Genomic DNA, 15322 nt, shown 5'->3' with positions numbered 1-15322 from the left:
TCTTTTGGGAAACAAAGAACACAAAAGCTCAATCAACAGATTGGTAGACTAATTTCTCAAGGGAAAATGATTTGTCATTCAGTCACCTTTGCAACAGCTGAGCTTTGTTATCTACTGCAGGCTACAGATTTTAAATGTATCAATTTAGTTTCGGTTGATTTGTATTAAATCATCAAAGGTGCTCAAACTTGAAAACATGCAGATTGGCACACCAAGCAGGGTTGGACTGTTGTATATAAGTGGATGTTGTTTTATTGCTTCACAGTCGTTTTGTTCATAGTGATATGTTTTGCTCAACCGAACAACAATCTGTTGGACGTAACATTTTAAAAACACAACTCATTGCAGTATGGTAAAAAATAATCTTCGAATTGGATATAAGAGACATAGGCTAAAGCCCAATGTTGCTTACTATTTGAAATACAATATTTTCTTATATAATATTTTCTTATATTTTCATGGTTTTGTTCTTAGACTGAGGAGAGCGTAATTCTGGCAATCCTATCGCATGCTTTGTACCAGTCGATGCTGGTGAATGAAGTTGAAAATTCGTTACCCAAGCGCACATCCGAGAGTCAAACCTTTCGATTTTGCTGTTATAAAATCAGGCGCACTGAGCTATCGGGACGGCCTGAAGTTGCGCCTCCTTCAATTTCAGTCAACGTCTGGCTTTAAGCTTTCTAGGAAGCATGACGCAGAACCGCCTAGTACGTATCCTATAAATGGATAAACTAAAACTTTGAAGATGCTGAAACACTTTAATATAAGTGATCAACAGTGATGCAAGACAACTACTTGTCAACATCCAAGCATTTCTGTTGTCCACAACATTAACGTGACTCTCAGGTCATGTAATTAAGTTACGCAGTAAACGCATCTGTAAACCGTAGGCTACATGTGCAATTAAAGTTATATTGCTGCATTTGTGACTTAAAATAAAGGTGCACCCAAATGCATTTCAATTCTAATATGGTTTGCTTCTGAGAATCTTATTTTGCACTGTCGACAAGTATATCCACATATTTTCATGATAAGTTGTGTTTGCCAATCAAAAGAAATTTATTTCAGTTGCACGATTTCAAGCACAAGGCACTGTCGAGGTTTAATATTCTTCCTCTTCCTCCTCAACATCAGCGTCTGTCGAATCCACACCGACCTCTTCGTAATCTTTTTCAAGAGCAGCTAAGTCCTCACGAGCTTCAGAAAACTCGCCTTCTTCCATTCCCTCGCCAACATACCTAAATAGAAATATCTGCGATGATACGCGAGAAGAAAAATGTACATTTTGATAAATTTCCAAATAGTAGTCACTTAATTTAGGCCTACACTGACAAACGCACAGTCATTTGACTGAACACACCTTGGGCTCATTAAGGTAGCACATTAGAAACTTGTGCCTTTGCATATGAAAACAGTCACGCAAATAGGGCACCACTTTGTGATGGATCGGATGTACAATCACTTTTACTTCAGTAAAAAAAATCTTAAATCTTAGCTCACCAATGGACGAAAGCTCGCTTTGCATACATCAGATCGAATTTGTGATCCAGTCTAGCCCACGCTTCAGCAATTGCTGTCGTGTTGCTAAGCATGCAGACAGCACGCTGAACTTTTGCGAGGTCTCCTCCAGGAACAACGGTCGGTGGCTGGTAATTGATTCCAACCTTAAATCCAGTCGGACACCAATCTACAAACTGAAAACAGAAGACATTAGCCGGTAGCAAGAAATTTAGAGAATATAACGGGTTGATTCTTAAAATACTAACATAGCTCGAGTCGAAAGAATCGTACCTGAATTGTGCGTTTCGTCTTAATTGTAGCAATCGCCGCGTTGACGTCTTTAGGAACAACGTCGCCACGATAAAGCATGCAACAAGCCATGTATTTTCCATGTCGAGGATCACACTTCACCATCTGATTGGCAGGTTCAAAGCAGGCATTTGTAATCTCAGCTACGGACAGCTGCTCGTGATAAGCCTTCTCAGCCGAAATAACTGGAGCGTAAGTTACCAGAGGAAAATGAATGCGTGGGTACGGAACCAAGTTTGTCTGGAACTCCGTCAGATCAACATTTAGTGCTCCATCAAAGCGAAGGGAAGCAGTAATAGAAGACACAATTTGACCAATCAGGCGATTTAGGTTGGTATAAGATGGTCGTTCGACATCCAAGTTACGATGGCAAATATCGTAGATAGCCTCGTTGTCCACCATAAATGCGCAATCAGAATGCTCCAACGTGGTATGGGTGGTCAAGATCGAATTGTAAGGTTCCACAACAGCAGTTGACACCTTTAAAATAAACGTCAGCACAGATTACGGGAAGCATGAGCAATCAAATTAAATCAGACAAGTGGGTTAGTGGATTAATGGTATCCATTTCGTTCTCATTTTGTAGAGCAATAAAACAAATCATGGCAATTGTAGGCTACTTAGCGGTGTCTTTTTGTCTAAACCGCTGCGCTGAAACCAAGCTGAAACGGTCTGTCTGGTAGTCTAACTCTAATGCATGAAGCGGAATCAGAGGATTCAGCGCTAAAAAAACACACATTAACACAAGCGTCGATCTTGATGACTAAATGTTAGCTGACCTGCGGGGCAGGATAAACCGCAAATTCCAGCTTGGATTTTTTCCCATAGTCAACGGACAATCGCTCCATCAACAAAGATGTGAAGCCAGAGCCCGTACCACCACCGAAAGAGTGAAACAGTAAAAATCCTTGCAAGCCAGTGCATTGATCCGCCAGCTTGCAAATGCGATCAAGGACCTGATCGATAAGCTCTTTACCTGTTAAAGGACCAAGGCGATCAGTGTTTGTAATATAAGGTGAAGTAAATCAACGGAAATGCTGTCAACGTCACTTACCAACAGTGTAGTGACCACGGGCATAATTGTTAGCAGCATCTTCCCTTCCCGTGATCATCTGCTCAGGATGGAACAGTTGACGATACGTTCCAGTACGAACTTCATCTAAAGATACGCGATGAAAAACAATTACGGAAGAATTTACGTCAAAGAATATGTAGCCAAGTAAAGTTAATCCAAACGCGCACTGTCCGGTGTAACAGCTGTGTTAAAATTGTTAATGCAAAGACACAATTAGTCAATTAGGTATCACCGCAACGGGATAAGGATCAGGAAAGACCAACTCACCCACTACAGTTGGCTCTAAATCCACAAATATCGCCCGGGGGACATGTTTTCCAGCACCAGTCTCGCTGAAGAAAGTGTTAAATGAATCGTCACCCTTTCGTATGGATGGGTTGTCCGGCATCTGGCCATCAGGTTGAATTCCATGCTCGAGACAGTACAACTCCCAACAAGAGTTTCCAATTTGGCAACCGGCTTGGCCAACATGGATCGAAATACATTCACGCTGTCAAACACCAAGAGAGTAGCCTATAATCAACACGGTTTAAAGCTGATAGCAGAACGACAACTGTTTGCTGCAACTTGGACTTGAGTCGCAGACAGAAGATTAATCAGGCGCCATTTGCATTCCAAACAAGGTTTGTAGAAATAGGAAAAGCAGAGTTATAGAGGCTAAGCTTGAGGGACATACAGCTACTCTATAAACTTTTGAAGACATTAAATAATTCTGCAGCAAAAATTACTTTCCTCATATTGCTTTGAGACGTGACTAAACGGCCCAATCCAAGCTTCATCACTAATTCAATATAATAACCCGGTAGAATTGCAGGTAGGCTAAATAGTTAAAACAAGCGTAGCCTACTGGCTACATTTAAGCATAAAAAAAAATTAAATGCCAAGACAAATGGCTACTTACTTATGTATACAGTAGGCTACATAATGATATAACATAACTCACCATTCTGATCACGTGGAGTCTCTCAAATTACAAAAAAAATGAAGCCAACTGCTACTTTACGTTGCTGCTTTTCACTGCTAATGCACGCGGTAAACGGTGGCATTGCTCTTATATACGATATACAGCGTCACTTCATTTCCAAGCTTGTGCTCCATGATGATTGGTCCACTGCTCCCAAGTGATTAGTCTGGAATGCGCAACAATGTGAAACGAATGAGAAAACCCAGACTCACTAAAACAATCATTTTACGTCATTTTTACTACAAGAAAACGTTTATACTAGATCTTGACAAATTAACTGGAAATGCTTCTACCTCTGGACGGACTGTGTTGTTGAAGCGATTTCATTGATGTGAGATACTAGATCAGTGGCCGAGGGGTTTCGCCTTCGAGTCTGGTGCTGGTACTGTAGACCTGAGATCGATTTCGGGTCGGTGCTGTAAATCTACGTTTATTTTACATATGTTCCTACCAGGCGCGAATCTAAGAGTTTTTTTCGGGGGGGGCCAGAAAATTTGAAAATCAATTAAAAAGATAGAAAAAGCTAAACAGATATGAACAATGATACTACGACATATACGATATGCTAGAAAATAGACATTAAAACAACCATTTTCATCAATTGTGATGCCGAGGGACTAATATCAGCTGTTTAGAAGCATATCAAACCATTTGATGCGGAAACATACAATTTTTCACAAAATTTCGGGGGGGGCCCGGGCCCCCTGGGCCCCCCCCCATAAATCCGCGCCTGGTTCCTACATTATGGTTTCTCTGCTCGGCGCGCTTGACCTTGATTTTTTTCTCTGCTGTTCTCGCCTCTCGGCTCACAGTTTCAGCATGCGCATTTTCATAAGCGCTTTTCTTATCAGTTAAAGTTTAAGGGACTATTTGATGTTCTGATCGTGTGAGACTGACTTACTTTGTTCGTTTTATATTTGTGGGTTGTGTTTTGCAGATGTACTTCGCTTCTAAACCCAATAAATGGTCGTCTCGGTCGGGTCAAATCGAAGACGTTAAAAACAGTACCGACTGAGTTCTTTCCTGCATAACGCAGTGAGGATAAGTCGGGTAATAATGTGATACCATAGGCTAGTAAACATGATAAAAAATTCAAAATGATTCCTGTAGCTAGTAGACCTTAGCTGTTGTAAAGCGACATTAAATAAAACCTAGCTTCTACAAATCACCAGGATATTGTGAGCCTTGAAGTGAAGTCAAACTGGTTTTCTTTCTTGGGGTCTTGCTTCGTGGGCCAGACCTTTCATTCCTTGGTTTAAGCGGCCAAAACATCCATCCAAATGCACTAAAGTTGTATCACAGCCGCATTGAGGCACATCGGAATGGGCCTATGTTTAGTAGCTGTAGCCTACAGTAGCTCCTTCATAAACAGTAAATTTGGCATATAGCTAGAATTGACGCTCACGAACATTGTAGACTTGCATTCTGGGAACATAACTTCGTCAGTTATATCGTGCTATTGACCTGGGTAGGCCTTTCGATAAGAGTACTTGTAATCTGTAGGGCGCTGGAGTAGATGAAGTGGTGACCAATTTTATTTTTGAACCCAGTGACTGCAGTCATTGTGACACTTCTAGCACTCAGTAATAAAGTTAATTCTTGCTTTAAACTTTGTTTGGTAATTACAAAAAAAAGATGATGGCAGGGATGTGAATCGAGCCCCGTCATCGAAATGACTAGGCCTAAGCCCTATACTTCCCTAACCCTTAAACTGCCAAGAGACGCTGCCGACAGCGAAACGTTGGCCTTAGTTTTATCAGGAATGTTTCGGGAAGAACACTCACAATATCACGTGCACGAGTCAGATGACCACAATCAGTAAATCTTACCTTCTAATTGATTAATAAACCGTAGCAGGTGCAGCCTGCAGTGACCTGCAGAATGCAAATAAGCGTACGCGTAGAAAGCAGTAGACTACAAAAATTTATATTATATTTCAAAGATCATCTTGAATTAACTTGATACTATAATGGATAGGCCTAATGAATTAACAAAAACATTCCATTTCCTGTGTGTACCGGCAGTGTGAAGTGACATTTCACACGACATGATTGATTGATTGAATCTTTATCCTCAGACTGGGAAAGCTTCTTGCAGAGTTTAATCCTGGCAGTTTCGCATACTTGTACAGGCTTTGAATCACTGATGCAGGCCCGGTCACCGAGATTGGCAGAGTGGAGTTTCCGATTGTTGAAGTCTTTTTGCCGCGGAATTATTCTATCCATTAGATGCCGCTGAATGGAGAGCAGTCCTTAACGAGCGTTGCTCAAGCGCATTCCCTGAGAGTCGAACCAGCGTCGCTTGATCTTGAAGTTTCTTCGTTCCAGAAGAGACATAAAAGGTTTACCGCTCCATCGCTTTAAAAAAAATGTCAAAGACCAACTCTTACATGGATATTATTTATTATTATTTATTTGCGTCAGACTCAGACAAAGATGTCCATGTCCAAAACAAAACAACAAAATAATACACACACTGCAAATGCACAAAGGTCACAGAGAGCCACTTTGGATGTCGTCAGTGAGTTAACTAAATATCTACCAGTAGGCCTACTGTTAAGTTACAAATTTACACACAATGAGCGTTGAAAGAGTTAAAAGTATTTAGAACGAAAAAAACAATCAGATGACATCAGGTCTGATATAAAGTGATTTGAGGAGTGTATAGGCTACAACGGTTGATAAACGAAAACATGTTTTTCCTCAATAAAGCATCAAACGTTGTTATATTATTCATTACTTGATATTCACGGGCACTCACGTAACGAGGCAAATGGTGCAATAGTCTGAAAGAATCATGGGATCTCTCCTCAACCATCAACAAGTCATGGGATCTCAACACAGCCCCCCATATCACCACCATGTTATAGCATTATGGCTACACCGTCAGAAAATACTCTAAGCAAGAAGCGGGGGCAAAGAAAAAGGAGCATTAATTATCGCGCAACAACTGTATCAAAGTCTCTGTTTGACACGTATGGAAAAGGGAGAGAAAAGGCAAAACGAAAGGGGAAAACAGTAATTATGAAAAGACGTCCAAGTGTAGGAAGTTGGTGTTGCCCAGTATGTTTAGAAAATACAGTCTCCGACATGAGGCAACGTGAAAGTTGCAAAATGTGGTAGGCAACCATGAAGACGGCGTTGGTTTAACAAAAGATGATGATGAATTTGCATGCCCTGATTGTGATATGTAAATGTTTTATTGTTGAAAAAGAATTTCTTTGAAGAAATTTATTTGAACTTGTGATTGAAAAAAAACCTTGTTTGCACGAACTTACGATTGATTGGAAAAGAACTTACTTGAACTCATTACGTGAAGTTTAACATTTCTTTTTGTAATAAACTATGGTAACGAAATTGTTTTTGGGATTTTTCGCGGTTTTGATGTTGTGTATTGTTTTTTTTCCGCACTTTATGGTTTAAAAAATTGAGTTTAGATGGCTGGCCTTATTAAGGCAATGGTGCCCTTTTAAGGCCCACTCAGAAGTAATTAGCAAATCAACTATAATTTTAAAACCGTGGTCAATATGTTATTAAAATTATTCTAAAGAGGTGCTTTAAAGATGCTAAAACACAATAAAACACACATTGGTACCCGCTTTTTCCATTTCATGATGAATTTGCGACAAAATCAAAAAGGCGGGCCTTATTAGGGAAGGGTACCTTAGATGAGCGCTTATGGTATTTCGCTACAATCCTGAATGCGCCATAATTATCAAAAGCTGAAAAATGTGTTTCTCGGCAGTCGAGTGTGGCAAGCATAGACACGTGTTTTCCTACAAAGAAAAATAAATTCAATTGAACTGAATGGATCTGCAAACTTCGGCACATAAGTTTGATTTAATTTTCATAGAATAGAATAATTCCCCGGCAACAGCACTTCAGTCTTCAACAATAGGAAAACTTCACTTTGCCAATCTCGGTAACCAGCCCTGTGCCAAGAGCCTCTACAAGTGTGTGAAACTCCCAGGAATAACCTATCAAGGCTTTGTCAGTCCGAGAATAAAGATTCAAAAACTAATCAAACCAAACCAACCATAGCCGTTTGATTTTTCAGGTTGGTCAGATAATTCCGTATAGGATCTCGAAAAATTGCCAGGCTATTAGTCTGAAATTCTGGCATTTTCAGGACAAATATTAAAAAAATGTTTGATGTATTTGTCTAGTGTTTCACTGACGTCACAGGAAATTAAGCATTGACACAAGTCATTATCTGGATTGAATTGATTTGCCGTCGAAAACAGCATATTGTGGGTTGCGTGACTGATTGGTGAGAACGTTTGCTCGAAGTTCGAAAGGACGTGGGTTCAACACCGCTCCAGAGCACGCGCCTGTGCCTCGCAAAGATCTTTATTGGCATGCCAAAAAAAGAAGAGCAGCCTGACTCAAAGACTAATATGTCACTTTGATACTTCGAGTTGTATCGCACCTGTGATCACAGTGTGCTGTATGTTGTCGCAATTGGCACAAAATAATAGTATTTTATTTGCATCAGACAAAGCTGTCCATATCCAAAAAAACACGATTATTGTTATTACTTATAAAATCTGGCCAGTTTATTGTTTTTGTCCGAATTTGAGGCCACCTGACAACTCTGTAAGGTTTCCTATCAAGCTGTGATAAAAACCCGGTAAATCTGGTTTACGGTTCAATGGTTCTTGGATGGATTGGTGATTGGCTGATTGCTCGGGTAACAACTAGAACATCACACAACTCAGGCAAAAGAGAAAATTGAAAAAAGTAAACTAATCGGGAAAAAATGATGGTTTGCGAAAGAGAGTTTTTTGGCGCTAAAATAACTACTTCAATTCTCTCATTTTCGCAAACCATCATTTTTTCCCCGATTAGTTTTCTTTTTTCAATTTCTCTTTCGCCTGAGTTGTGTGATGTTCTAGGTTTTTCCGATTGCTTGCAGCAAAGCTTGCAGCTGAAAAAGAAATCCCTGAGATGCACATTGCACAATGCACAGTGCACATGTTGCAACACTCCGGTATGTCGCGGCGTTGCCGATGCAGATGAAAGCATTGTTGGTACTATTTCTGAGGTTATCACAGGGAAATTGTGTTTATTTCTAACAAGCAATAAATAAGTGAGAAATACGGTCACCAATTTGTGACTACAAAAAGTACAAAATAACTACATTTTCACGGTATAGCTTCAACATAAATGTAAGTAACATGTTTTATTATCTTCCTTTGTACATTAAATCGAATTGACAGTTATACTGAATTACTTATGGATATAAGCCTGAGACAAAAGAAAGTTTGAACAATTGCATTAGTATTGCAGTTTTGCTGGTGGGTGCATGTTTTCAAAGATCTGTAGTTGTAGTAGCTTGTGATACCTATATGTAAATAAAAATTTGCTTCACAGAACTTTGTATAACCAAGTCAATCAATCTATAAAAATCACAGTTTAAAATTTGTGATAAGTCTAATTTAGCTTGAAAGAAGGTCTTAAGATTCAACTTGGCAGGCCTATAGTAGTTATCACAATTTGCACATAAAATCCATTGCCATAATAAAAAGTCAAGTTCTAAAAGTTGACCTCAAAATCATTACCTGGCGATCTTACCTTAAAAAGGGCTGGGAAAGAAGTACAACATTATTGAAGTTGTTGGTGGGAGTTTAGCCTACTTGAATATGAGTTCATTGCTGGTGTAGTAAAAAATGGGTCCACGTCTTTTAGGCGCAGACAGTTAGGCGCCGGTCAAATAGGCGTGCACACTGTGGCGTCTGGATATTTAGGTGCAGAGCACTGTGGCGCCCGTTCATTTAGGTGCTATTCCTAGTAAAGTCTGCAGATTGTATCAGCTTGGCAGGTAGGGCAATGCTTTTCACACAAAATGTTATATTGAACAGAAAAATATGTTGATTTGTTAATGCGCGTGTGGAGATGAGGTGCGAGACAGCGCTCTACTACTCTTGATATTAGCACATCTCTACAGGACATTTGCTATGCATCCTGAACACAGGTTGCAGCCAGATGGAACCTTACTTAATTTGTTATGTTTCAAAATTCTTTCTACTCGGGATGGATTGGTCGTGTGGCGAGTACGTATGAGACAACGCTCTACTACAGGGGTCACCAACTGGCGGCCCGCCACGTTTTTATGTGCGGCCCGCAAACGGTATCAGCGCACAAGTATAACCAAAAATACTTTTCTTGAAGAGTTAAAGAGCATGAAGGCAAAAAATACTTTCTGGGAAGCATAGTTTCGCTTTGCATACGATTCCACCGACCTACCAATCAGATTATAGTTCTAGGTAGGGGTTGTTTAAAGTTATTCCAATGCGATGTCCAGCCACACTGTCCCAGTTGTTGATTAAAACGTCTGTTTTCGAATTTCGAAAATGTCTGTGAGCATAGGATTGCTTATTTTAAGTTTGTAAATGTCCTGTAAACACTAGTGTGCGTTTCACCGTTATTGGGTTTCCCGAGCAGTATTCCTTTATGCAAGTTTTTGTTGGCAAAAAAGGTCGGTGTGCCAACTCAATTTATAATAATTTGGAAAAATATTATATATAAATTTAAAGACTTTTTCTGGTATTATGAAAATATTTAGCTTAGTAGGCTACCGTACTGCAAAATGTTGTTAATCAACAATTCTTGTCATGGTAGGGGAAAGCCGTGTATTATGAACCCCCTAACAATAAATGTTCCTAACTTCACAACTTCAATGAAAATATGGACAATATTTACAGAACAGCAAGCTAACATGCATACCTATTCCCCATCAATATATTAGTATGTGATATTTTGCAATAAAAAAGTTATTTTAATTTTATTAATTTACCAAAAGAGTTCATATTACACAGCCCTCTGTGTAATATGAACCCCTGTGATGTGTAATATGAACCGCTTTGAATCATTGCTGAATAGAGGTGGATTGACTACACAAAAACTGCACTAAAGCAAGCCACATTACATGTGCAGCATAACAAAATTTATTACCATAAGGTTTTCAAATAATTTACACCAATTTTAGTAAACATGCACTACTTTTTAAATATAAGCATTAAATTCACAAAAAGATAAGCAACACTAATCGAATGACGTGCACTGCATTGAGAATGCTATTAAAATTGAAGTCTGAACCCCAGTTTACAGAACCCAGAACCACCCCAGTTTACAGAACCCCAGTTTACAAAAATTCATTACACCATCATAAAGCACTTGGTAATATGAATCTGGGTTCATATTACACATTGAGCTAGGGTTCATGTTACACACTTGTGGTGACTCCAGTTAAAATGCTGATAATCAACTAAATAATGCATTTTTTAAACAAAACTTGTTGTGATTTCCATCATCACGTTTATTTGAGGGTATATTAATCAAAAAAATACAAGTCCATTGATATACTGATAAAAAAAACAACAATTTCTCCATCTGCAAAATAATATCACACAAATAGTATCTGTTGGCAGCTGTGGCCGAGTGGTTAGCTCGTTGGGCTCGCAGTCGAGAGCCTGCATGTTCGACTCCAGCCACCCGCACTTGCTGTTGTTTCTCTGAGCAAGAAACTTTACGATAATTGCCTCTACCCAGTGATCGATTTCGAGTAATGGGTAGTACCAAATTTAAGTCATAAGTAGAGTAGACAACCGGAAACAGACATTGCAGTCGGCTGCAGCGTGGGTCAGGTGTACGTCGGAAGGCGTACACCGATGCATAGCGCTCAGGTCCGCTTTCCCGCAATGCAGGGTAAAGATATGAAAAACAAACAAACAAACAAGCTTTAAACCTTCATACTTTCAAAACTTCAGCATAACACGTCAACTTTCAACAACAACTTTTCCGGTCGAATGACCAGCAAACTTACTTAATTCAAGCTGTTAAAAGTCAAACATTTTTATTGCCACGTTTTCTAAAAACAACAGGGGGTTCATAATATACAGCAGTTTATATTACACGGCTTTCCCCTAATAAACAACGCAAGTGACATTGGTCTAATATTCAAGGAAAGACGGTTTTATAGACTCTCACAAAAAGGATGAAAAACCAATTCATTGCTTTTTTAGAGGGAACACTGTTCATGAGTTAAGCTTACGATAGAAACGTTTTTTCGGTGATTTCCACAAGCGTTTGTTTCATGGAGCCTGGTTTGTTTCTCCCTGTTATTGGAGCCTATTTTTCGCTGATATGTTTGCAGGTCACTATTGTTGCCTGTACTGCGATGTGTCAAACATTTCCATGTTTGCTGAATCTGTTAATGGTAAGATATCGTTTCTGAAGCGAAGTGACAACACCACTCTTGCTTGGCGATGAATATTCTGATGAAACCGCTCGCCTCGCTATAAGTGCGCAAAACAAGCGGCCTCGTTTATTACGCATTGTTAAAAAAGTCAAAAGTGTTGTTAAAGGAGCTTGGCCTGGCAGTAGCATTGATCGACTAATTTTGTTGCTGCGGTATTCTAGGATAAATATTATCAACATGTAACGCTGGATACTGGGTACGAAATGCGTTCTTTTCTAGCATAAGAGTCAACCTACCTAAAATTTTATTAGTGCGGCCCGCCACAGCTCTCCTAAGTGCCAAAGTGGCCCGCATGCAAAAAAGGTTGGTGACCCCTGCTCTACTACATGAATACATTTCTGTATGGCATATGAACCCTGGCTACAAGTTGCAAGCATAATGGTGCGACTTTGCTCATTATTAAACCTAGTCGTGATTTTGACAAAAACCATGTTACTCTTCAGAGTGTTCACTCAAGCCTACCACCCGCTTGAATATAGGCTACAGTATATTTTTTACCGATGTTTAGTGTAGTTATTATTTAACTCACTAAAAGTGCACACTGCACAGTCATGTTCGGAAACTTAAATAATTTATTGATGAAGCTTTTGCCGACGCAAACCTGAACTAACAACAAATAAACACCAAACACGCGCATTAAAATACAATATGTTTTTCTGTTCAATATAACATTTTGTGTGAAAAGCATTGCACTACCTGCCAAGCTGATACAATCTGCAGACTTTACTAGGAATAGCACCTAAAAGAATGGGCACCATAGTGCTCTGCACCTAAATATCCAGACGCCACAGTGTGCGCGCCTATTTGACCGGCGCCTAACTGTCTGCGCCTAAAAGACTTGCTCCCTAAAAAATTGGCATTTTTGTTGAGCAGGCCTGGTTATGAATTTTGCATACACTTATTTTTTTAGCTGTGGCTTTATTTACACTATATAGTGTAAGAATAGCCTCAATAGTGTTGCCAGATAAGGAATTCTGCCCTAATTTGAGCAAAGTTTAAAGCTGTTGAAAACAAAAACTTGTATTTGGAAATCTTTTTAGTCCTGGGCAAAGATCAAAACCCTAAACTTATTTCTAACTCCAGCCCTTACCTTAACCCTTCCTAACTTTAATCTAACTCTGGCAACACCTTATTGTGTAAAAATAGCCACTTCCTATTTTTTTGTTAGCCCAAAGAATTTGACACTGCTGCATTTTCTCTTTTGGCATAAACTATTTAGGAAATGAATTTGGTGGCATCTGCAGCAGACTGGCTGATGCATTCTAGGCCTATTCAACTTTCAAGTAATCTTGGGAGGCCTTGATTTGATTTCAGCATGTGTTGTAATATAGGTCTAATGGTGCTGGTGGTAGGCTACTGACTATGGTTTGCATATACAGAGAAAAGAGATGAAAGTAGGTCAATTGCCAATTATTTTTAAACGTTCAAGTTGAATGATGTTTTTTCTGTAACCAGTTGGCAACTTGCTTGACAGTGCTAATCAAGAAAATTTTCCCAACTGATGGAGATTTTCTTATAGTATGCCTATAGTTTTATTTTATCATGGTTTTTATCAAGAGTGGCTTAAAAACCACTTGTAGTTTTTATATATATCAAAAGATGTGTAGAATTTTGGTTCATCTATTTAAAGCTATTGCTAGCCTGTACTAGTAGACTTTGGTGACCTGTTGGTATTTTGCTGCCATCCTTGTTGTGCAAGCTATTTGCCATTTGTGTTTGTATAATTTTTTTCTTTCCAACGAAAGCAAATAAACTAAAATTTCACTTTGGTTATGGTTGTTATTCAAACTCACATCAAGCTCAATTGTTCAATAATATGTGTATCATCTTGGCTCCTTAATCAAACGTGGGTATAAAATTATAATTAGACATTGGTGCAGCTGGGTTACAAATTTTTAGGACGGACTCAATGTTTTTGCTAAACCTGAGAAGTAAAGAATAGCCTACTGTATATCCATTATCTATGTGCTATTACCTTGCTTTAAAAACTATCAGATATAGAAGAAGTCATGTTATGCAGCAATTCATTTCTTTACTGTTATTTGAATAAATGGGTGCTTTCACTTTTAACATTGTTTGAAACGTACATATTTGGAAATGTTGCTTTAGTGTAAAACTTGGATAACTTTAGTTTTATTTAACTTCAAATCAAGTTAATGTAAAAAAATTATTTTAATACACATGGTTTGTGTACTTAGTAAAGATGTAAGTCATTTTTTTGTGCTTGTTTTTTTATAAAACTTTTTTTTTACAAAAAAAAAAAATTAAAAAAACAATTGTTTTTTTGCACCAACAATCTGTCTAAAATTTAAATGTGGAACAAAATTTGTATATACTTTTTCTTTGAAATATTTGTCTAAAACAACCAAGATATTGATAAATTGCCAAAATAAAGCTTTGTCACTACTTTTCATTAAAATTTTATTTTGGCTTTACCAATGATCCAAAAGGATGCATAATGTGATAATTAATCAAAAAAGTAAAGCGTATCACACTAAAATTAGTAAATTCAAGTTTATCACATTTAAATTGAAAGAACTTGAATTTGTCAATTTAGTGTGGTACGGTCTACTTTTTTACTGATAAGTCAACCTGTATCAGTCGACTATGCTGTAGATTCACTAATTAGACTTTAAAGAACATCATAATACTCATCATTGTTGGCTATATGCAATGAAAGAAATGACAGGAATAAATGAAAGAAACAAACTAATAAAAGAAATTAAGAGAAGCAATAAAGGAGGTTGACTGTTAACATGGTCACCACTGGGACCACACAGTCCTCGTCCTCATCATTGGTAGCACTTGAAGTTGGGTGGTTCATTGATACCACTTGCTAAGCATGCAACCACACTTCTGACTTACAGAACTTAGTTAAAACTACAGTATATTAATTTATAATAAGTTATTCAGCAGCTATAATTCAACATTCTCTTGCAATTCTTTGTTATGATCAATGAAATCAGTTGTCACTTGAAAAAATGTAGCAACGATAAGAAATATTATAGTAGAAAAAAAAACCAAAAAAAAGATTGAAAAAACGACAACTAAAAAAACGTTTTTAACCATCCCTAGCACTGAGTCAAAGTACAATAAATCCTATTTAAAGAGCACTGTGCAGTGTTTTTTTTAAGGTGTTTTGGGGGACCGAAACGGTCCCCCAAATTTCTCCAGCGGTTTCCCAAAATTTGGACTTGCAACTACAGTAGAAAAGT

At 38.3% G+C, this 15322-nt stretch overlaps 1 protein-coding gene across 1 annotated transcript; it reads right to left on the bottom strand.

Moving 5' to 3' along the window:
- Positions 1-1035: 1035 nt before the first annotated feature.
- Positions 1036-3915, bottom strand: LOC145781996 (tubulin alpha-1 chain-like). Its single transcript, XM_082593719.1, has 7 exons — positions 3828-3915; positions 3152-3374; positions 2864-2968; positions 2589-2785; positions 1792-2289; positions 1501-1694; positions 1036-1238 (listed from the first exon to the last, which is right to left on the bottom strand). The coding sequence occupies exons 1-7, from the start codon at positions 3828-3830 to the stop codon at positions 1103-1105; spliced, it is 1356 nt and encodes a 451-aa protein (XP_082449845.1). The 5' UTR covers positions 3831-3915; the 3' UTR covers positions 1036-1102.
- Between the last annotated feature and the right edge of the window lie 11407 nt (positions 3916-15322).

The sequence above is a fragment of the Aplidium turbinatum genome, chromosome 13 (assembly GCF_918807975.1).
Source record: "Aplidium turbinatum chromosome 13, kaAplTurb1.1, whole genome shotgun sequence".
Taxonomy (NCBI): Eukaryota; Metazoa; Chordata; class Ascidiacea; order Aplousobranchia; family Polyclinidae; genus Aplidium; species Aplidium turbinatum.
Note: the sequence above shows the minus strand (reverse complement) of the source record. Positions and strands in the feature narration are given on the sequence as shown.

Excerpts from the sequence above, each read along its gene's own strand:
- LOC145781996 (XM_082593719.1), bottom strand. Across the intron at positions 2,969-3,151 it reads TTTAGAGCCAACTGTAGTGG|ATGAAGTTCGTACTGGAACG; the intron begins GTGAGTTGGTCT and ends GCGTATCTTTAG. Across the intron at positions 1,239-1,500 it reads AAGCGAGCTTTCGTCCATTG|GTATGTTGGCGAGGGAATGG; the intron begins GTGAGCTAAGAT and ends ATTTCTATTTAG.